This window comes from Neltuma alba, unplaced genomic scaffold, assembly GCF_004799145.2.
Source record: "Neltuma alba isolate B1F8T4 unplaced genomic scaffold, ASM479914v2 tig00012286_pilon, whole genome shotgun sequence".
NCBI lineage: Eukaryota > Viridiplantae > Streptophyta > Magnoliopsida > Fabales > Fabaceae > Neltuma > Neltuma alba.
Window position 1 is genome coordinate 165,365 of NW_021636807.1, and position 25,135 is coordinate 190,499.

Here is a 25,135-nt window from a genome sequence, read left to right on the forward strand (position 1 = left end):
ATGGTCGAAAACTTCACAGGTTTGAGATTTGAAACGCTCAGGTTGATCTTGGACAATAACTTTGATGTTATGATGCTGCTGACGAGGGACGACCTTTTAAGCAGCAATGGTTTTCCATTCTTCCGCAGTTGAATTGTTTTATCCGAAAATGGATCATGGTCGTCACAGCCATGTATGGCGAAGAAGCCACAGTGTGGCAATTCATCCTTGGTGAAAGGGAAGCGGAGGATCCCAAGATCTCCACACTGAAAGGATGGAGAACACTTCTCACGATGCTTCCCATTTCCATACCCAGCGAAGAGAACAAGTACGGAGTGAAGAAACAAGAGGAAACGAAACACAGGTAGTGAAGCCATATACCCAAGCAACAAATTAAAACTATGAAATCCTGAGTCTCTCTAAATTATGATTCAACTGTCCTCCCATTATATATCACCTACTCGAATTGCTTCATACGCAGTTGACTTGGAATATGACCGTGGAAGACTCGATGAAAAGGACTTGAGAGAAAATAAAATAAAGCGTAGGATGGCCATATGATGACACGCAACATCTTGTTTAAGTATCACCTATTTTCCACCTTAATTAATTTCCAATCACCCTTTAAAAGCTTCTCACGCGCATTTGTTAAGTCAATGTTCAGGGTCCTTGATTTTGTTTTCTAGTTCTATGACTTGTTCAGCATTCCGATGAACCGCAAAGAGAGTGAAACTTCTGCCTGTTGCAATTTCACCCAGGAATTTTCTTCTAAAACGGCCCAAGTGTGGATGCCGTTTAAGAATAAACCCACTTGGCCCACACAAAACAGGTCCAAACCCTTTTGCTGTCTAATAGATGTTGAGATTTTGGCACATCGATCGTTTCTTTGCAATTATACAATTACGTTAGGTTTATAACCACTCATTTTGATATGTTACTCAAGATTTATGCGACATAGAGAGAATGAAAGAAGATGAAATGAGAACTAAGAAGGACAAGAGGAAGGGTATGGTCAGAACAAATAACTTCTTTTGGCACACTTGAGGAGAATAAAGGAAATTCGTCTGGTAGCTTAAGGAGAATTTAAGCCCAACTTGATCCCTAAGCACAAGAGGGCCAACATGATCAGATCACATCCGAGAGCTTATTCCAACTGGGCATTGCTTTAATAAAGCCCAGCCCATTATGCTAATTGATGTTCTGTTTTAACATCATTGAAAATATACTTAAAGGAGAATCCCACAAAAAGAAGTTTAAAATTGGTAAATTTTAAATTAGATTTGATAATAACACTTTACTAGGTTTTGACAGTATTTTTTCGTAGAAATTTCTTATTTAAAATTTATTAATTTCAATTCTTTTTTGTGGGATTCTTGTTAAAGCATAATTGTGGATTAATGTTTACTTTGTTCTCTTTTAAGTAGAAGTGTAGTATTGTGTAATAATAATTAAAAAAATCTCTTGAGAAGAGCATTAAATTCATGTACGTATTCCTTCCACTTAATTCGAATTAGTTACACTAATCTAAATATAAAATATAAAAATTCGACAAATTGCATTATTTATCATACAGTACAACTCCTAATCTTATAGTAATACAAAAGACTGAAACTATTTTTACAAACAAAATGTACTTTAAAATGTTTACATCTGCCGGCCTCGCCATTAGTATACTTTGTCGGATATGACCATATATTAACAAATAAATATAAGCCATTAACTAGGTACTAATAACATTTATGGTGCGAGCTTTGGTTGCCGGAGGCAGTGACTTTGTAGATTTTAACAATATAGATTCATCGGAATCTGGCGAAAGTGGTGATGGTGAAAGTACTAGGCCACTGCATGAAATGCCATTGACGCCGCCATGGATTTCCACTTCTTCTACATGATTTTCTTCCTCCTTTCCACTCTCTATTCTCCTTAGTATCCGCAAAACCTCGTCCATGGAAGGTCTCAATTCCTTGTCCCTTTGCAAACACTGAAAAGCCAACTCTGCAACTGAGACTATCATCCTCCTAACCTCACTATCTAACTCAAAACCAAGACAAGGATCAACTAGCTCCCTAAGTGCACTGTTCTGTATCTTATTCATAGCTAGATCTGCCAAGTTTATCTCATCTTTACCCCTTGTGATATCCACTGCAGGCAGAGATGATATCAGTTCAATAAGCACAACCCCAAAGCTGTACACATCACTTTTGTTGGTAAGTTGATAACAGTAGTAATATTCTGGGTCAACATAGCCAGCTGTCCCTTGTGGGGCAGTAGAAACATGGGTGACATCATTGGGAAACAACCTTGAAAGCCCAAAATCAGCAACCTTAACACAGAAATCATTTTTTAGGAGGATGTTGTTGGTTTTGACGTCTCGATGAATGGTGTCAGAAGCATGAAGATAGGCTAATGCAGATGCAGTTTCTATGGCTATCTTGATTCTTATCGGCCATGGAAGTAAACTACAATTGGCTAGCTCACCATGAAGATGATAGGAAAGGGTTCCATTTGGAATATATTCATACACAAGCAGAAGTTCTCGGCAATGGCGGGAAGTGCAGCCATAGAGAGACACAAGGTTTCGATGGCGCAAGCGAGTCAGGATATTTACTTCATTCATAAACTGCTCTATTCGTCTGTAATTATGATCATATAGTCGCTTCACTGCAACTTCTCGTCCATCTCGAAGTTTTCCTGGTTATTGAAGATCAATACAAGTCAGTTAATAATGTAATGGTCTGTATTGTTTCATTGAAGAAAAGCATTATTACCATGATAAACATTGCCAAAGCCTCCACTTCCAAGTTCTCTTGAATGATCAAAATTATTTGTTGCATTTTCAAGCTCCTCGTAAGAGAAGATGGGTATCCCAAAGTAAGCCATGCCACTTTCTAGATCAGTATTACGAACAATTCTATCACTGTTTGCTGATTGCAATTGGACATTTGAAGACGCATGTTTATGTTTGTTATGTTGCTTACGTTGCCGCCAAATTATGATTAGACAGCATATCAGTCCGATCAATAAACCTGCAGAATACGAGATCGATCCCATTTTATATGTGACCACTTCTAAATTATTATCCATTGTACCTGAAAACTAAGGTGAAGATGATCTTGTAACTTGTTCACCTTGCTCATGAAAAGTGCCGAAGATACTAATTCTTCCTAAATCTTCTCTTAATAGTATGAAAATAGGGATGGGTTTATCATTAACTAGAGATATGCCTCTCTAGTCTTATTTATATGTCATTTTCAATGTTTCATACAAATTAAGAAAAACATTAAACCCCATTAACTCTCTTTTAAAATTTAACAATTTTTCAATTTTATCCCTATTTAATATATATTATACCTCATATAAACAAAGTCAACACAATAATAAATAAGAATAAAATTATACGTCAATATAAAAAATTTCTCTAAATACCCTATAAATAGGACCAAAAAAAGTTTTCTCTCTCTGCTCTATACTCTATAAATAGGACTAGAGGAGTATTAAGTAAATACTATTTTTCTTTAAAGAAATATATATATATATTTCAGTCGTTGTACAATAAATTGTGATTCAAATTCTTTTGGGAGGAAAAAGGTCAAAATTTCATCACCAGAAAAGTACATCCATTTTTTTCGTTCATAAGCCCAGTTGAAACTGTTTGCTACAATATTGTAATGATGAGAAGGTTGAACAACAACAACAATAGAGAAGGAATGCTTGTGAATTTCACATAGCAGTATGATGGACAGGATCTTTAAAAAGCTTTTAAAAGATAACTATAACAACATTACCTCCAATCCCAAGTCCAAACCACAAACTCGGCTGCCTGTCCTCTGCACCTCGAGATGGAGAATAAATCAGGTGTCAGAAAGCACTTGAGCAATTATAAAGTATCGTCAGCATCAAATTTGTCAATGCTTTAGAGAAGAAGGCTATAATATAATGTCCGCAGTTGTAATCATCAAAGCCAAGAGATATATAATGTTCACCATAGACATATGGGGAAGCCGATCAAGTTTGCGTCAATGATAACAGGAAAATAACTTGAACTTTATATACATATATGTGTGTGTGTGGGAGTGTGTGTCTCAAAAAAAAAAAAAAAAAAAAGACAAGGTCATCCTGAAGGGTACACCCAAAATATATATATACCTCTGTGGCTTATGATGGCGCAGTGGAAGGTATTGTTGCCGTCAACTTGACATTGGCCTCCCTTCTGGTTGTAACACTCATCACAAGCATCAGATACTTGCACTTCAATATCTACCTCACCGCATAAGAATGATGAAAAATCTGTGGCACATGTCAGGTTCTTACAAGAAAGCGGAAGAATGAAGCAATCAGCCAAATAGGTTTGCATCTGGTCGAGATTTGGGGGATAAGGAGAACGCATGTGTGGTGATAAGTCGTGACAAAAGACATCGAAGTCAAGACAGGCATGATCAGGGGGGGTTCTAAGGTGAAGGTCGTGTTTGCATTTGAACAGGCTTGCGACGTCGTGTTTGAAACGAAAGAAAGCCAAGGAAGAATTTTGAGGAAGAAGCATGTTATAGTCGGAAGCTACTTTGCAAGTTTTATGAAGATCTGGGTCAAAAACTGTGATGATGAGTTTCTTCTGCTGAACAACATTAGTAAGCTGTAATGGTTTTCCATTCTTCTGCAGTTGAATCTTTTTATTCAGAGATGGATCATCACAGCCACGTACTGCGAGGAGGCCACAGTGCTTCAGTTCATGCTTGGTGAAAGGAAAGTGGAGGCTCCCGAGATTTCCACAATCAAACGATGGAGGACACCTGTCGTCATGCTTCCCATTTCCATACCCAGCTGAGAGAACAAGTACAAAGTGAAAAAGTTGGATGAAGTGAAAGTGAAACACATAAACTGAAGCCATCCTCAAGCAAGAAATTAAACTGTGAAATCTTGAGTCTCCCTAAATTATGATTCACCTGTCTTCCCATTTATACATCACCTACTCGAACTGCTTCATACGCAGTTGACTTGGAACACGACTGGCGAAGACTCCATGAAAGGGGCTGGCAGAAAATAAAATAAAGTGACACGTACCATCTTGTTTAAGCATCACCCATTTTCCACCTTACAAGCTTCTCACGCGCATTTGTTAAGTCTTAAGTCAATGTTCAAGGTCTATGATTTTGTTTTCTAGTTCTGTGACTTTTTCAACACTCCAATGAACCGCAAAGAGAGTGAAACTTCTGTATGTCACAATTTCAACCAGAAATTTTCTTCTTATTCGCGGACTAAAAGGGCCCAAGTGTGGACCCGTTTAAGAATAAACCCGGTTGGCCCATTCAAAACAGGTCCAAACCGTTGTGCTGTCAAATAGATGCTGAGATTTGGGCACATCGATCGTTTCTTCGCAATTATACCAACTATCTTAGGTTTATGACAACTCATTTTGATATGTTAGTCAAGATTTTTGCAATACAGATAGGATGAAAGAAGATGAAATGAGAACTAAGAAGGACGAGGCATGGTCAGAACAAATAACTTCTTTTGGCACACTTGAGAAGAAGAAGGAAAATTCGTCTAGTAGGCCAAGGAGAATTTAAGCCCAACTTGATCCCTAAGCACAAGAGGGCCGGCATGATCAGATCATATCCAAGAGCTTATTCCAACTGGGCATTCCTTTCATAAAGCCTGGCCTATTATGATAAATGATGTTCTATTTTAGCAACATGGAAAATATATTTATAGCAGAATCCCACAAAAAGAAGCTTGAGATTACTAAATTCTAAATCAGATTTGATAATAACACTTTAATAAGTTTTGACAATACTCAACTTGCAAATAACAATACATTTTCGTATAAATTTTTATTTTCAATTTATTAATTTCAAACTTCTTTTTGTGAGATTCTTGTTGGAATATAATCATATCTACTCATTTGTATTATATTTAGGAGAATATTCTTTTATTATTTCATATTCTCTTTTATCCTTTAGAGCTACGTGTCCCTATCTTGTACCAATTTTTTTATATTCTTTTTTTGTATACTATTCATTATATAATGACAGGGCGCTATGAGATGGTGTCTCAAACATTTACCTCATTGTTTTTTTGCCCTTTTCCTTTGTATTCTCCCTTACATTCATTGTTTACATAAAGAATAAATAAATAAATGCATCATAATACATTTGAAATATAATTAATCAACAAGTATTTTACATAGGTATACATATTTCCTTCCCAATATTTAATATTGCTATCATGTAGGATATATAAATGATTCTTCAATTTAACTACAAAAAGTAATTATTAGGCGCTCACACGAACTATGCTAGACTCATTATGAGTCACAATTTTAGATGAAGCCAATGATTTTGTATTCCTCAACAATCTAATTTCATCACAATCTGGTAAAGACGGTGATGGAGAATATGCAGCACCTTGTAAACATTGAAAAGCCAACTCTGCCACTGAAATTATCATCCTCCTAATCTCACCATCAGACTCAAACCTTGGCGAAGGATCAGCTAGCTCTCCAAATGCAGTCTCTTGAATCTTCTTCAGTGCCAGATTTGCCAAGTTTATCTCACCTTTATTCCTTGTAATATTACACATTGCTTTTGCTAGTTAGCTAGTAACTAGTGATATTCTGGATCGACATAACCTGAGATTCCTTGTGGAGCAGTGGAAACATGAATGACATTATTGGGAAACAACCTTGAAAGACCAAAATCTGCAACCTTAATGCTTTTCTCAGAGGATGTTGTTGGTTTTGATATCACGATGGATAATGTCTGAAGCATGAAGGTAAGACAGTGCAGTGGCAGTTTCTATGGCTATTTTGATTCTTATAGGACATGGTAGGAGACCACGATTGGCTAGCTCACCATGAAGATGACAGTAAAGAGTGCCATTTGGAAGGTATTCGTAGACAAGAAGTTCACAACTGTGACGCGAAGTACAACCATAAAGAAACACAAGGTTTCGATGGCGTAAGCGAGTCAGAATCTTGACTTCATTTATGAACTGCTCTACTCGCTGATAATTGTATTCGTAAAGATGCTTCATGGGAACTTCTCATCTATCTTGCAGAATTCCCAGTCATTATTGAAGATTAAAACACAAGTTCATTATGAACAAGGGATGAAGTTGCTAGGCTAATTCAAATAGAAACTGTCAAAGGAGACCCCATATAAGGTTTTAGATCTCTCTTCTTACTAAGTTCCTTTCTCTCTTAGGCAAAACATCACTTTGAAGAACCCTTTTTACTAGAAACAGAATGACACTAAAAAGGAAGTGTGAGGGAATAATTGCCATGGTAAACAGTGCCAAAGCCTCCAGTTCCAAGTTCTCTTGAATGATCGAAGTTACTTATGGCTTTCTCGAGTTCGGCGTAAGAGAAGAGGGGTAACCCCAAGTAGGCTCTGTAACTTTCTGAGTTTGCATCTGAGAAAGGATTACTTTTATTATTGTTTGCTGATCGCATTTGGATGTTTGGAGACAATTTTTTTTTTTTGTAATATCTTTGGCGTAGCTGACAAATTATCGGAATAACTACAAGCACAACAAATAATCTTGCAGATGAGGAAATCCCACATTAGTCATGACCACCACTTTTCAATTATATATAATCCATTGTAATGGAACCAACAAAAATATATTGAGATAACCTTGTTACTTCGTCATCTGAGGATTTTCAATAGTCAACGCAAAAGTGTGTATGTAAAGGCTGGAGGGTAGAAGATAAAAATTCTAGTAGCATATACATGAAAGGTTTTGAAAATACTAATTATTTGTGAATCTTCTTCCCGTAAAGATTGGAATTAGTTTATCTCAGGACACATTGAAATTCAGCTTGTTTTTGCACAATAAATTCAAAATCAGCATCACTTATAAAAGTGAATAAGGGTCTCCATTTCTCTGTTTCTATTAAATTCTTTACTGATCCAGTTTTGAGAAGGAAGGAAAATTTAACATATCAGTAAAGTATGGCAAACTAAATCGTTCAAATAGATGGGCAAATAAAAAAGTATGCATGCACATCACCTCCTATCCCAAGTCCAAATCCCAGCTTGTAGTTCTTCCTTGTGTTCTCTGCAGCTCAAGTTCAGACAAGACATCATTTGAACAGCTAAACAACAATTATGATATACACACACACACTACTTTTTTATATCAAATTTATTACGTGTGTGCATGTGTGTTTGTAAGGACCAAGCTTTTACCATACTTGCAGTAGAACTTATTGTTGGCGTCCAGAAGACACGGACCTCTCAAGTGGTTGTAACACTTATCACAATCATGAGAAAATCGTACTTGAATAACAATTTGACCGGTTAAGAAGGACAGATGGCCGCTAGTATTAGAAATGTCTTTACTTGGAAGATGAGGAAATGAACAACTAGGGAAAGAACCGAGTGTTGCCTAAATATTATTGTCGGGTCTGCCCTGGATGAGCCTTCCCAATAGACATCAAAGTCAGAACTGACTGCATTTAGGATCTCCAAAGAGACCAAAGCTGAGTTCGGAGGAAGAAGACTTGGGTTTGTGTTGAAAACTTGACAATAACCTTTGATTTCAGAAGCTTGTCTAGATCTTCGTCCAAGACTCTGATGATGTTCTCCTGGGAGAGTTTTAGAAGCCGCAGCTTCCTCCTTCCGTTGTTCTCGTCTAGTTCAATACTTTTCTTTGAACTTGGATCATCACACAGTCTTGAAGTTCTGGCTTGGTGAAAGGGAAGTGGAATGTCCCAAGTTATTCGCACTGAAACGAGCTAGAACAGTGTCCATGGACTCTATTACCATACCCAGATAAGAAAACAAGAACCAGGTGAAGAATGAAGAGGGAAGGAAACACAGAAACTGAAGAAGCCATGTCAGAATTATTTCAAATCAAGAAAACTAACAAGAAGAAGAAGAGACAAGTGTTTTCTGGACATTGTGATTTCAGTGTGGTGGCAATATGTCACGTACTTGAGGTGATTCATGCAAGAGGGAGTTGACTTGGAAAACTAGTGGGGAAGGCTTAGAAGCCATTTGAGCCATGCATGCTTAGAATTGAAGACCATGGGAATCTTGTTTGCACCAAAGAGACGGCACTTCTTGTGTTGGCTGATGTTGAATTCAATTCACCATTTATCATAAGGCCAAAATTTGTACAACATATTACATCAATTCATGCACTGAGTTTTAATCAAATCATTCCAGTCTTTTATACTGCCTTGTTAAGACATTATGCTGACCACGCCAACAATTCCTTCCACACGCCTTCTTCCACGACCCAAAAAAAAAAAGTGATTAGGTACAGAATTTTTATTTAATGATGAAATTAGCAACAGAGACACCAGGGGAAAAAAAACTTACGATTATAACCATGACTCGTCATTATATCAATTTTAAGTCATTAATTAAATGTTCTATTTAACTGCATTCACCCAAATGCCATGCTTTGATTTGACTCTTTTAAGATTTAAAAACCTCATATTTTGACCCCTCCTATCCAAACTAGACCCCGGACAGTCGATTCCTGATTCAACTTGTCAAACTCCATACTGTTACCAAAACAATTATAGTCTTAAAAATTTTTTTACCCCTCACTTTCTTGCATCAATTTTAACAAGGAGTTAGTTACATTAAAAATTTAGATGCGAAATTAAAAAAAAAAAAGAATGATAACAGAGGTAAGATATGAAATGTAAAATTTATTTTCCACGTACTAAATAGGTCATATATATATACAACTCATCTACTACCTTTGATCTTAAATATAAGAGCTAAACAATGAGTCCACTTTAGTCCCACAATTCAGGGTTTCTTGTCTAGTTCAATAATTTTTTCTGAAGATGGATTCGGATCATCACAATTATGAGCCATCATCAAGCCACAGTCTGGTCTTTCTACCCTGGTGAAAGGGAACCGGATGCTCCCAGGTTTTTCGCAGTTAAATGATCTAGGACACTTTTCACGGTTGGCATATCCATACCTAGCTGAAACAAATAAAAGGTAAGAAATCAAGAGTAAACGAAACTCGAAAACCAGAGCCATAGTACTCCAACAAAAGAGTTGCAATGATTTAGTTTAGACTAATCATGTTTCCACCTTGTCCCCCAAGATATAACCTCCAGTTCCTACTTGAACTGTTTGATACGCGAGTTGACTTGGAAAGTGACCAGGCACGACTTGGTGAAATAAGCTAGGGAAGTTAACAGGGTCATTGTGGGCAAAGTTTCCATCTCAAGTTCGGCCTATTCAATGTTACTGGACCCATAAAAATTTTCGTAATATTCTTGAAGCTTACCGTTCAACCAATCAAATTCAAAATAAAACATTTTTTTTCTTCCTTTATGACTTTGTCAAACCGACCAACGGATTGGATAACAAAGATCTTGCAATTATGGTATTGAAGATGGAAGTAAAGGAAAGAATATTATTGTGCTTGCGCGTCCTTATCTGACTCCAAAAATTCAGCTAGAAGGACCACACCACACAGACATATGAAGTGATAATAGAAGGACAGGAACCTGGAATTTGTGTAGAGAGGAAAAACTAAACAGAGAACTAAGGATACAGAAATTGGTGAACGGTGATGTTAAAGAGATTAACTGATGCTAAACATATAAAGCTACGCATATTTATTAAATAATATCAATTTGTGCAGTTTAATTGATCATGTAATATTAGATTATAAATTCATATCCTTCTGATTCACGTCTAACACGCTCACAACTACCTTCCACGGCTCTTCCTTGATGCTCTGCATCTCTGTACTTGCAAGGCCTCAACTCTGTCTTCAAGCATGTCCGCCACGTTATTCATTGTTGGAAGGTCTACAAGGCTCAGTGTGCATGCATTACAAACTTGTATTCAAATAACACCAAAAAGAATAAAAAAAAAATATAAAAAAAAATTGATTTCAAATAACAAACGGCAATAAAACTAAAAAAAATGAATAAAGATGAAAAGCAAAAAATGAAACAAAACACCTACAATGTGACTGGAGCGGTGCATTTAGAAGTTTTCCTTCCCGTCTCTCTGAAATGCCGAATTATACACATTCCTGTCCATATGGGACCAGCAAAATGTGTCTATTGTTAGGAAATAATCTTGTCTTTTTTTTTTTGTGATTTGCTAAATTGTGAGAAGATGCTTTCTTCACATTGGCTTATCTTATATTCTTATCATTGATGTTCTTCAACTTGATACTCGCCTTTAACAACTTTTCCACGTTTCGCCTTGTTATGCTTTCCAAGACAAAAATCTTCGGTTTTGCATGATATCTATTTCTCAAGGCCTATAAAAAAACAAAAACTTTCTTATAAAACTACTTAGTGCACCTTTTTTCGGGATATGGTCATTGAGATCCTCTCACATACGTCTTTTTCATGCTATTTTGAATCATACCAGACACGGCCGGGCAACAACTTAAGCCATACAAAATAAGTTTGCAACTGTCACAAAAAAAAAAAAGTTTGCAACATTTCGCCATTGAAACCACAATTGGGTTACTACTCCTCCGGTTTTTAATATAAGACCCAATTATTGAGATGATTTTGGTCCTAAATATAAGACCTATTTTTCATATTTATCATTTTTCTCTAAATTACCCCTAAATACTCCCTCATCCATAATCAAGTAGAAGTGGAAGAGAGGGTATTAAAAAAGATGATTATAGTATTTTAGGAAAAACGTATCACATTTTTTATAATTAACTAACTTACTTAACTTTTTTAATCTAACTAAATTAGTTAAATGAGTCTTATATTAATGATTAGAGGAGTAATTTTCAATGCTTTTGAAGTTTCTGTCTCTCGAGATAGTCACATAAATTACAGTGCCCCAAACTAAATGCCGATAGTTCATTAACATGGAAAAACCCACGATCTACCAGAATTCCCATAATTCTTGAGTCTGCAAAATATGCTCGGCCATTCATATTTATGAAATTATCATAAAATTAATACTATATCCAGCCCTTATTATAAGAGCTAATTAGGGGTTAGATTTGATCCTAAATATATTACCTCAATTCACTTTATCTTCTAAATTTATAATTTTTTTTCCTCAAAGTGCCTATATTGATTGTACATATTAAAAAATTTCCACCAAAGAGTAGTTCCAATACACATAAATAAATATGATAGTTTAGGGAAGTCAACACATGTTTCTCATAAATAATCAACATAACCAATTTTCTAAACATCTTCAAAATAGTTATTTAATGGATCGGGGTAGTATATATTTAATCACTTCACATTCTTGTTGAAAACATTGATGAGAGTATCTGACTTGGAAAACTACAAGAAAATACCTCAGCGTAGTTCTTATTTTAGGTGATTGATTAAGTAGTAAATAATGTCGTGCAGATTTGTCAAAACGTCCGTGAACTAATTTTTAGCGAATAGAACAGCAAAAATACAAGGAACTTCATGTTTGTTTTATTGTGAATTACATCATAATACTCTAGTCAAATTACGGTTTCAGAACATACCATGATATTTGAGAATAACTTGCAAGTTGCTAAGCTATAAAAGCCACAGGCATAGCATCTAAAGTGGGATTCAATCAAAGAATTTCCCAGGAATATTGAAGCATAACTGGATCTTCAATATGATAAACACTTCAATAGTTACATGCCTAAAATTGTTCCCACACCGCACAGCAATATTCAATGACAAATCTGTGCTTCCGTAAAAGTGAGAAAATAAAGTTAAAATCTTTAATAACGTTGTGCTCAAGGAAGATATTGTGAAAGTTTCACATTGAAATGTATCTTAAAGTCAACTTTAACCAGAAGTGCCCAAAATCGGTGTCACTTTCATTCTCTGTTTATCTCTGTTGCTGTAAATAAGAATGTAGAAATGATAAAAAAAAATGTATATCTAAAAAAAGAAATGATAAAAGGTAGAAATATTGCCTAAAGATGAAAGCAATAAAACACTAAACTTTTTTGCTAAAATAGTTGTCTAAGACTGTTGAGTGGACTTGGAAATAGACTGCTAAGATTGGGGAAATATGTTGCCAGAGCAAAACATTTTCAAATTGAAAGATTCAGAGAATTGCAGAATTTTTACATTATCACACCTACGACACCTCCATTTGCCTATTTCTTTTTTTTTTTTAACAGGCAACACTGATAGAATTTTTACAGTGAAGAGATAAGTTAACAAATTTCAAGTCTAAAAGTATTATCACGTTCTTGATGTCAATACATGACAGCATCTATAGGTAAGCAAAGATCTTATTTGCAAATGATAACTTTAGAAAATAAGAAGCATGCACAGAAACAGAACCCAATAGAAGAGATTTTATCAAAAAATAACAAGCATGCATAGAAACATTACCAAGGAACGATATAACAAAGGCCAAAACACAAGTCCACAAGCATTACAATGTTCTCGTTGCCTATACATGGCAAACTTTAGTGCATTAGTAGAGATCTTATCATAAAATAACAACCAGCATAGAAACATAAACAAATGGGCCTTGGAGCATCATGCCTAATGAAAATGCCCCATGGAATAAAAACTATGGAATCAATGAGTTGAAGAAGAGGAAGAGCGTGGTGATATTGAAGGAGATGATGAGTAAGGCTTTGGTGGAACCAGCAAGGTCTCAACTCTGCCATCAAGCATCTCTACCACATTACTCATCATTAGATGCTTTGAAGGGTTAGTTTGTATGCACCATAAGCTAGTTATCATCATTTGTCTTATCCTCTCTTTGTCACCTTCATTTCTAATGCTCCTTAGTGCAAGGTCCTCATTTAATTCTAGATGCTTGTAAATCCAATGAGGAAAATGCATTTCACTTCCATTATCAACATTCATATTGACATTCCTTCTTCCCCCAACCATTTCAAGAATCTTTATCCCGAAACTATAAACATTTGATTGTGAGAGACCGCACCAAAATTTCTAGAAATTACCTTAGGAGCAATATATCCTATCCTTCCTCTAGCACCTATCATAGATATAACACTCTCATTTCTTAGGCATATTTTAGCTAGTCTAAAATCTGAGATCTTTGGGCAAAAGTCCTCATCTAACAAAATCTTGGGAGGTTTTATGTTAGAATGCAATATCCAAGTGTTACATTCTTTGTGCAAATACTCTAGTCCTCATGCAACACCCATTGAAATTTGGTGCAACATTTCACAGTTCAGTTGGAGATTACCATTAAGGAGGTTTGCTTCATTTTCAAAGATGAACTTCTCTAATGACCCATTAGCAATAAACTCATAAATGAGTGCCTTCTTGGACCCTTCAAAACAAAATCCTAAAAGAATGACAATGTTAACATGAGAAGTCTTGCTTATACTTGCTACCTCATTGATGAATTCCTCTCTATTACCTTTTTTTTCTTTCAAAAGCTTTGCGGCAACTGGACATTTGTCATGTAACTTCCCTTTGAACTCAGTTCCATAGCCTCCTTGCCCTAATTTTTCTTTGAAACAATTGGCCATTTTCTTTATCTTCAAGTAGCTATATCTTTTTGTGGCAAGTGATCTGTGGCTCTTTAGAAAGGCCTCAAAATCTTGATGAGCTTTAGATTTTTTTTCCCAAAATAACATTCTTCTGAAAAAATAGATTATAAGAAACAAAAACTCCTAGTATTGCAGTTGCAGAAGCTATGATCAATAAGATTTAGAGGAGGTGAGATTATGCAAATTTTTATGGCTTAATGAGTAACATGAATATTGATTAGCTATCCTATTGCTTTTATAAGGACTCTTTTTCAACTATGTTTATAACTGGCAAACATATTAAGTAGGCTACTTGTTTTATGAGTTGGAAAAAAATCGTTGTTGTGAATTGTTATCTGAAAGTGGTAAATTGATCGAAAAAAGAAGATGAAAATCAAAACGGATGGATGTAAGTTTTAAATTTGAGAGTTATAAGCATGAAATGTAGATGGTTATGTAAATTACCTACTCTAAGTATCACCTTGAAAATTTTTCCCTTATGCTCTGCAATCAAGAAGAATTAAGCCAAAGTTAACATTAAAATAATTAGTTACCCTTCAGAAAATGATTCGATTTTTATCTTAGAAAAATTGAGAAATAATGTTTGATATAGTTCTATAATGACAAAGAAAAAAAAATGTCCATCTTCTTTATCCAAGCCAGAAACATGGTGTCATCTGTATATCTTAGGAAATAACGTCACAAAGATAAGAAATGTCATGATATTTTTTCCTTAAACCAAACTCAACCGAACACACATAAAACATTGCAAACTTATTTGATATGAAATCTAATTGTATTTAACAAAAATGATAAAAGCAACAAAAAAAAACTCTATTTTCAAATATATGATTCTAAGGACATGAAACATATGATCGAGCTTGCAAGAAAGGTGAAGTTTTACTGTAGAAAGCAAGAAAGATCACTTGATCTCGAAAGCAAAAAGTGCTTAATAGTAAATTGAAGACATAAATTAGGAAGTTACATATTTGTCTCAAAAACCAACATTAAAAAAGATTATAATTTGGAAAGAATATACCTCCTCTAGCACAGTAGAAGTTATTGTTTTCGTCAAGTTGACACTGGCCTCCCCTGTTGTGACACTGTTCACAAGCATAAGATAATCATACCTCCAGAGTCATTTGGGTAGATAAGAACGTTTGAGGGTCCGTGCTATTAGGCGGGTCTTTTTTAGGGAGCATAAGAGTTGAACATGCTGTGAAATGGCTTTTCGGTCAGGCTGAAGATCAGGGATTAGGCTGTAATGATAGATATTGAAGTTTACACAAGGATGTTTAATAAAACCAGTGGGGGCAATGAGATTGTGTTTGTGATCGCATTTAAATAGGCTTATGTTGTATTTAATATCAAATGAAATCAAAGAAGAACTTGGCAGAATTGGGATATTGTTGTTGAAGGCTTCATAAGAGCTATTGGACTGCAAACCACTATGTAGATCCTGGTCAAGAACTGTAATCATATTTTGCTGCAGAAAGACACCGTTAAGCTGCAAGAATGATCTTGATCCATTCTTTTCTAGTTCAATCATTTTACTTGAAGCATCACAGTTATGAACTACCATTAAGCCACAGTCCAGCAATTCTAGCTTGGTGAAAGGGAACTGGAGGCTCCCAAGTTCTCCTCAATCAAAAGATAAAGGACACTCAACATGCTTGGCATTTCCATACCCAACTGAAAGAAGTAAAAGGTAAGAAATCAGGAGGGGAAAAAAACAAAAACCAGAGCCATAATTAAGTAACTTTTGAGCAAAACAATAAAGGCCTCTGACAAGAGCCTCATTTAATAGTAGTATCTAATTCGTAGTTCCCATTTGAACTGTTTGATGGTGCAGGTTGTGTTGATAAATTACCAAGCAAGACTTTGTGAAGGTGACCTGAACGAAAATAGGTAGGCAATAGGGCTTGTTGAAAGTTATGTTGATTATTCTGGCAAAGAAGACAAAGTAAACTTTTCAGGTTGTCCTGTTGAATCCTAGACCCTCCAAAAATCTCATATTTTCAAAGCTGCATGCCGTTCAAAAAATTAAATTCAAGATGTAATTTCTGTTCTTTCTTTATGGCTTTGTCAAGTCAGCTAATAGATGGAAAAGATATAGCTATTAGAAGTGGAACTAGTGAGTCTGATATAGAAGTTATGCTTGCACACCTCTCTCTAACTCTAAAAGAATCAGCTGAAAAGACCACAGAAACTACACAATAAGAGGGTTCATACAGTGAGTTTTGCACTTGCGAGCTTGGAAGTTCAGGTTCTAAGAACCCACAACATTTTGGAAAAAGAGCAAAAGGTTTAGTTTAGAATAAACAACATGGAAACATGGGGTGACATTCCTCTCTCAGATAATACTTCTTTTTCCTTTAGACTTCAATGTCTAACTGTTAGAAGGTTTTCCTGTGTTTGTGTGCTTAGTGAAGGACCATGTTTCAAAAAGTGTCACTCTATGAATTCTAACCTGGTCGAGGCTCTCCATACCATGACTATTAGTCACCACTAGAACATAAGTAGGGGCTAAAATTAATGGAGGTCTTTATTGCAATGAGTGTTAACTTGGAAATTAAAGGTGAAGACTGGTTAAACCACTTAGAAGGGGGCAAACTTAAGATCATTACGGATAACAAAATCATTGATAAGGAAATTAAATTTTGTTTGAGCTAGTTATGCTTCATGCTGCCAAAATAGGGTCATAATTGTATGGAATGCTTATCAAGTATAGAACCATAAAACAATAAATATGTAACATTGCAAAACTTTTTCTTTTTAAGACGTTAGAAAATTATAATTAATCAACGGGCAATGCTTTTTTTTGGGGACCTCTCTGCCCACCAAAATCACTTTTTGCTTGTAAAAATCTTTGGCATGTTCTGAATTTTCCTAGAGACCTCGTTAGTATTTCCAAGATTCTTCCTTGTTCATGTTAATAGGTATTTTGAGCTTCATCTTATAATCTTAGGTTAAAACACACTAGGGTGGCTCTCTTAATAGACACAATCAAATTAGATGTGAAATGTATTCTTTCGGTCTTATAGATTTTACAACTCAAGCACAAGTCATAGCCAACTTTTATCTTTGTACGTCAATAATCAAAGTTTAACTTGTTGTATTTGGCTTCATGTTCAAAACCACAAAAAAGTATGGTATTTGATGAAAGCAAATGTTAAATCAAATACAATATAGTTGGTTAGCTTTGACATCCACAATTCATCACTTTTTTTGACACTCATGCAATCAAATAAGAAGCATGCACAGAAATAGAAACATATGAGCCCCAGACAGAGTCTCAAGCATTAATGAAAAAGCCTAATAGTAGAGATCTTATCATAAACTAACAAGCATTCATAAAAACATTACCAAGGAATGATATAAATTAACAATATAGACAAAAAAAAAGGCCACAATACAAGTCCACAAGCATTACGTGGCAAAATTCAATGCATTAGCATAGTCTTATCAAAAAATAACAAGCATGCACAGAATCAAAAACATATGGGCCTTTGAGTAATCATGACTTGATGAAAATGCCCCATAGCATAAACACTATGGAGTCAGTGAGTTGAGGAAGATGAAGAGCGTGGTGATGTTGAAGGAGATGATAAGTAAGGCTTTGGCGGAACTTGCAAGGTCTCAACTCTTCCTTCAAGCATCTCCACCACTTTACTCATCATTGGACGCTTTGAAGGGTTTGTTTGTATGCACCATAAGCTAGTTATCACCATCTGTCTTATTCTCTCTTTGTCACCTTCATTTCTAATACTCCTTAGCGTAAGGTCTTCATTCAATTCTATACGCTTGTAAATCCAATGAGGAAAATATATTTCACTGCTATTATCAACATTCACATTGACATTCCTTCTTCCCCCAACCATTTCAAAAATCATCATCCCAAAGCTATAAACATCTGACTTTTGAGAGACAACTCCAAAATTCCTAGAAACTACCTCGGGGGCAATATAGCCTATGGTTCCTCTAGCACCTGTCATAGATACAACACTCTCATTTCTTAGGCATATTTTAGCTAGTCCGAAGTCTGAGATCTTTGGGTTAAAGTTCTCATCCAACAAAATGTTGTGAGGCTTTATGTCAAAATGCAATATCCGAGTGTTACATCCTCTGTGCAAATACTCTAATCCTCGTGCAACACCTACTGCAATTTGGTGCAATATTTCACAGCTTAGTTGGAGATTACCATTGAGGAGGTTTGCTTCATTTTCAAAGATAAACTTCTCTAATGACCCATTAGCCATAAACTCATAAATAAGTGCCTTCTTGGACCCCTCAAAACAAAATCCTAAAAGAGTGACGATGTTAACATGAGAAGTCTTGCTTATACTTGCTACCTCATTGATGAATTCCTCTCCATTGCCTTTCATTTCATTCAAAACCTTCACCGCAACTATAGATTTGTCCATTAACTTCCCTTTGAACACACTTCCATATCCTCCTTGCCCCAATTTTTCTTTGAAACAACTGGTCATTTTCTTTATATCCGAGTAGCTATATCTTTTTGTGGCAAGTGATCCATGACTCTTTAGGAAGGTCTCAAAATCTTGATGAGCTTTAGATTTGTTTTTCCAAAATAATGTCCTTCTAAACAAGTAGATTATAAGAACAAAAACTCCCACTATTACAGCTGCAGAAACTATGGTTAATAAGATTAGAAGAGGTGGAATTATGGAAAATTTTATGGTAATAATGAGTAACATAAACACTGATTAGCTATCCTATTGTTTCCGGAAAGACTCTTTCAACTATGTTTATAAGTGGTAAATTGATTAGATAGACTAATTGTTTTATGACTTGATCCAAAAGAAAAGAAAATCTCTGTTGTGAATTATCATCTAAAAGTGATAAATTGATGGAAATTAAATAGCTAAAAAAGAAGATGAAACTCAAAACGGATGGATATAAGTTTAAAATTTAAAAGTTATAAGCATCAAACGAACTAAATGGTTGTGTAAATTACCTAGTCCAAGATCCCACTTTATATGTGACTACTTCTAAATTATAGTTTATTATACCTGAAAACGAGATTGAATATAATCTTGTAATTAAGTACTTGTTCACCATGCACATGAAAGGTCTCAAAGATATTAATTCTTCCTAAATCTTCTCCTATAGTAGTATAAAAATAGGGATGGGTTTATCATTAACCGGATATATTAATGAAATATTTTTTTTTTCCTCGAAAAAATTATATTTTAGCTGGTGCTTGATAAATTTTGATTGAATTTGGCGTAGCAGCAGACGGAATCATTAAAAAGCTTTTATAGTGTAAATTATAACATTACCTCCAAGCCCAAGTCCAAACCCCAACTTCAGCAGCCCGTGGTCCTTCTCTGCTGCTCAAGATGAGAAAATAAATCATGTGTCAAAAATCACTTGAGCAGTTATATGTAAAGTATCAGCATCAAATTTGTTAAGGCTCCACTGTTTTAATCATCAAAGCTAAGGCAAGTTTATGCCAATGATAAGATGAAAATCACTTGAATATGCGCGTATGTTAAAAAAAGGCAATAGGCCATCCTGAAAGGTACACCAGAAAACCAAAAGAAAGAATACTCAAAAAACAGTGCATGAGATTCTCACTAGATTTATACCGAGAATATTGCGCAAAAAACAAGGAGCAAGTCACATAAATGAATGAAGAAAGACAAGGAATTCATCAGATATATGGAAAGCATAGATAAAAGGGATGTTGCTGGAGTGCGTGTTTGTGTTTGGGCACACACCTGTATCGCAATAGTAGTTGTCGTCAACTAGACATTGTCCTCCGATCTGGTTGCACTTGTCACAGTCATCATCAACTGGTAATTCTACTTCAATAACTATTTCACCACATGAGAACCAAAGGTCTTTGGTATAGGACACGTCTTTGCAAGGAAGCCGAAGAGTGGACCATGCTGGGAGAGAGCTCCGTGCCAAGTTAGGAGGAGGAGGAGCACCACGTAACTGGTCACAATAGTCATGATAGCCAGGACAGGCATGGGGACGCATCATGTGGTGCTCTAGGTTGCATGTGAAATTGGATTTGATTTGAGATGAAGGCATAGGAGAATTCAGAGGAATTAGATCTGCATCATCATGGTCGAAAACTTCACAGGTTCGAGATTTGAAACGCTCAGGTTGATCTTGGACAGTAACTTTGATGTTATGATGCTGCTGACGAGGGACGACCTCTTTAAGCAGCAATGGTTTTCCATTCTTCTGCAGTTGAATCGTTTTATCCGAAGATGGATCATGGTCGTCACAGCCATGTATGGCGAAGAAGCCACAGTGTGGCAATTCATCCTTGGTGAAAGGGAAGCGAAGGATCCCAAGATCTCCACACTGAAAGGATGGAGAACACTTCTCACGATGCTTCCCATTTCCATACCCAGCGAAGAGAACAAGTACGGAGTGAAGAAACAAGAGGAAACGAAACACAGGGAGTGAAGCCATATACCCAAGCAACAAATTAAAACTATGAAATCCTGAGTCTCTCTAAATTATGATTCAACTGTCCTCCCATTATATATCACCTACTCAACTTGCTTCATACGCAGTTGACTTGGAATATGACCGCGGAAGACTTGATGAAAAGGACTTGAGAGACAATAAAATAAAGCATAGGATGGCCATATGATGACACGCAACATCTTGTTTAAGTGTCACCTATTTTCCACCTTAATTAATTTCCAATCACCCTTTAAAAGCTTCTCACGCACATTTGTTAAGTCAATGTTCAGGGTCTTTGATTTTGTTTTCTAGTTCTATGACTTGTTCAGCATTCCGATGAACCGCAAAGAGAGTGAAACTTCTGCTTGTCGCAATTTCACCTAGGAATTTTCTTTTAAAACGGCCCAAGTGTGGACTCCGTTTAAGAATAAACAGGTCCAAACCCTTTTGCTGTCAAATAGATGTTGAGATTTTGGCACATCGATCGTTTCTTTGCAATTATACAACTACGTTAGGTTTATAACCACTCATTTTGATATGCTACTCAAGACTTATGCAACATAGATAGGATGAAAGAAGATGAAATGAGAACTGAGAAGGACAAGAGGAAAGGTATGGTCAGAATAAATAACTTCTTTCGGTACGCTTGAGAAGAAGAAAGGAAATGCGTCTAGTAGCTTAATTACAATTTAAGCCCAACTTGATCCCTAAGCACAAGAGGGCCAGCATGATTAGATCACATCCGAGAGCTTATTCCAACTGGGCACTGCTGTCATAAAGCCCAGCCCATTATGCTAATTGATGTTCCATTTTAGTATCATTGAAAATATACTCAAAGGAGAATCCCACAAAAAGAAGTTTAAAATTACTAAATTTTGAATTAGATTTGATAATAACATTTTACTAGGTTTTGACAATACTTTTTTGTAGAAATTTCTTATTTAAAATTTATTAATTTCAAATTTATTTTTGTAGGATTTTTGTTGAAGCATAATCGTGGATTAATGTTTACTTTGTTCTCTTTTAAGTAGAAGTGTAGTATTGTGTAATAATAATTAAAAAAATCTCTTGAGAAGAGCATTAAATTCATGTACGTATTCCTTCCACTCAATTTGAATTAGTTACACTAATCTAAATATAAAATATAAAAATTCGACAAATTGCATTATTTATCATACAGTACAACTCCTAATCTTATAGTAATACAAAAGACTGAAACTATTTTTACAAACAAAATGTACTTTAAAATGTTTACATCTGCCGGCCTCGCCATTAGTATACTTTGGCGGATATGATCATATATTAACAAATAAATATAAGCCATTAACTAGGTCCTAATAACATTTATGAGTTGCGAGCTTTGGTTGCCAGAGGCAGTGACTTTGGAGTTTTTAACAATATAGATTCACCGGAATCTGGCGAAGGTGGTGATGGTGGAAGTATTGGGCCACTGCATGAAATGCCATTGATGCCGCCATGGATTTCCACTTCTTCTACATAATTTTCTTCCTCCTTTCCACTCTCTATTCTCCTTAGTATCTGCAAAACCTCATCCATGGAAGGTCTCAATTCCTTGTCCCTTTGCAAACACTGAAAAGCCAACTCTGCAACTGAGACTATCATCCTCCTAACCTCACTATCTGACTCAAAACCAAGACAAGGATCAACTAGCTCCCTAAATGCACTATTCTGTATCTTATTCACAGCTAGACTAGCCAAGTTTATCTCATCTTTACTCCTTGTGATGTCAACTGCAGGCAAAGATGATATCAATTCAATAAGCACAACCCCAAAGCTATACACATCGCTTTTGCTAGTAAGTTGATAACAGTAGTAATATTCTGGGTCAACATAGCCAGCTGTCCCTTGTGGGGCAGTAGAAACATGGCTAACATCATTGGGAAACAACCTTGAAAGCCCAAAATCAGCACCCTTAACACAGAAATCATTTTTTAAGAGGATGTTGTTGGTTTTGACGTCTCGATGAATGGTGTCAGAAGCATGAAGATAGGCTAATGCAGATGCAGTTTCTATGGCTATCTTGATTCTTATCGGCCATGGAAGTAAACTACGATTGGCTAGCTCATCATGAAGATGATAGGAAAGGGTTCCATTTGGAATATATTCATACACAAGCAGAAGTTCTCGGCAATGGCGGGAAGTGCAGCCATAGAGAGACACAAGGTTTCGATGGCGCAAGCGAGTCAGGATATTTACTTCATTCATAAACTGCTCTATTCGTCTGTAATTATGATCATATAGTCGCTTCACTGCAACTTCTCGTCCATCTCGAAGTTTTCCTGGTTATTGAAGATCAATACAAGTCAGTTAATAATGTAATGGTCTGTATTGTTTCATTGAAGAAAAGCATTATTACCATGATAAACATTGCCAAAGCCTCCACTTCCAAGTTCTCTTGAATGATCAAAATTATTTGTTGCATTTTCAAGCTCCTCGTAAGAGAAGATGGGTATCCCAAAGTAAGCCATGCCACTTTCTAGATCAGTATTACGAACAGTTCCATCATTGTTTGCTGATTGCAATTGGACATTTGAAGACGCATGTTTATGTCTGTTATGTTGCTTACGTTGCAGCCAAATTATGATTAGACAGCATATCAGTCCGATATATAAACCTGCAGAATACGAGATCAATCCCATTTTATATGTGACCACTTCTAAATTATAATCCATTGTACTTCTCTGGTCCTTAATATAGGACCCAATTCTTGAGTTGATTTTGGTCCTAAATATAAGGCCCATTTCTCATATTTATTAACTTTCTCTAAATTACCCCTATAGATACTCCCTCAACCATAATCAACTAGAAGAGAGAGAGGAGGTATTAAAAAAATGATTATGATGTTTTAGGGAAAATGTATCACTTTTCTTATAATTAACTAACTTACTTAACTTCCTTAATCTAATGAAATTATTTAAATGGGTCTTATATTAAGGACCAAAAGAGTACCTGAAAACTAAGGTGAAGATGATCTTGTAACTTGTTCACCTTGCTCATGAAAAGTGCCGGAGATACTAATTCTTCCTAAATCTTCTCTTAGTAGTATAAAAATAGGGATGGGTTTATCATTAACTAGAGATATGCCTCTTTAGTCTTATTTATAAATCACTTCCAACATGTTTCCCATAAACCAAAAAAACTTTAAACTTCATTAATTCTCATTTAAAATTTAACAACTTTTCAATTTTATCCCTATTTAATATGCATTATACCTAATGTAAACAAAATCAACATAATAATAAATGAAGGGTAAAATTGGACATCCCTATGAAAAATTTCTCTAAGTGCCCTATAAATAAGATAAACAAAAGTCTTCTCTCTTTGCCCTATAAATAAGATCAGATGGGTATTAATGAAATACTATTTTTCTTTAAATAAATATATATATTTCAGTCGTTGTACAATAAATTGTGATTCAAATTCTTTGGGAGGAAAAAGGTCAAAATTTCATCACCAGAAAAGTACATAAATACTTTTCCTTCATAAGCTCAGTTGAAATTCTTTGCTACAATATTGTAATGATGAGAAGGTTGAATAACAACAACAATAGAGAAGGAATGCTTGTGAATTTCACATAGCAGTATGATGGATAGGATCTTTAAAAAGCTTTTAAAAGATAACTATAACAAAATTACCTCCAATCCCAAGTCCAAACCACAAATTCGGCTGCCTGTCCTCTACAGCTCGAGATGGAGAATAAATCAGGTGTCAGAAAGCACTTGAGCAATTATAAAGTATCATCAGCATCAAATTTGTCAACGATATAGAGAAGAAGGCTATAATATAATGTCCGCAGTTTTAATCATCAAAGCCAAGAGATATATAATGTTCACCATAGCCATATGGGGAAGCCGATCTATTTTGCGTCAATGATAACAGGAAAATAACTTGAATTTTATATACATATATGTGTATGTATGGGAGTGTGTGTCTCAAAAGAAAGACAAGGTCATCCTGAAAGGTACACCCAAAATATATACACACACACACATACATACCTATGTGGCCTATGTGGCAGTGGAAGGTATTGTTGCCGTCAACTTGACATTGGCCTCCCTTCCGGTTGTAACACTTATCACAATCACCAGATACGTGCACTTCAATATCTACTTCACCGCATAAGAATGATGAAAAATCTGAGGTATATGTCAGGTTCTTACAAGGAAGGGGAAGAACGGAGCAATCAGGTAAATAGGTTAGCATCTGGTCAAGATTAAGAGGACAAGGAGGAGGCATGTGTTGTGATAAGTCGTGAAAAAAGACA

The 25,135-nt window shown here is 35.6% G+C and overlaps 2 protein-coding genes across 2 annotated transcripts; both read right to left on the minus strand.

Moving 5' to 3' along the window:
• Positions 1-1,699: 1,699 nt before the first annotated feature.
• On the minus strand, positions 1,700-25,125 carry LOC114725889 (LEAF RUST 10 DISEASE-RESISTANCE LOCUS RECEPTOR-LIKE PROTEIN KINASE-like 1.1). The gene is made up of 4 exons (XM_028912455.1): positions 24,870-25,125; positions 24,507-24,548; positions 2,748-3,005; positions 1,700-2,670 (listed from the first exon to the last, which is right to left on the minus strand). The coding sequence occupies exons 1-4, from the start codon at positions 25,105-25,107 to the stop codon at positions 1,700-1,702; spliced, it is 1,509 nt and encodes a 502-aa protein (XP_028768288.1). The 5' UTR covers positions 25,108-25,125.
• On the minus strand, positions 19,639-20,880 carry LOC114725873 (uncharacterized). The gene is made up of 2 exons (XM_028912445.1): positions 20,145-20,880; positions 19,639-19,754 (listed from the first exon to the last, which is right to left on the minus strand). The coding sequence occupies exons 1-2, from the start codon at positions 20,851-20,853 to the stop codon at positions 19,669-19,671; spliced, it is 795 nt and encodes a 264-aa protein (XP_028768278.1). The 5' UTR covers positions 20,854-20,880; the 3' UTR covers positions 19,639-19,668.
• Positions 25,126-25,135: the final 10 nt, after the last annotated feature.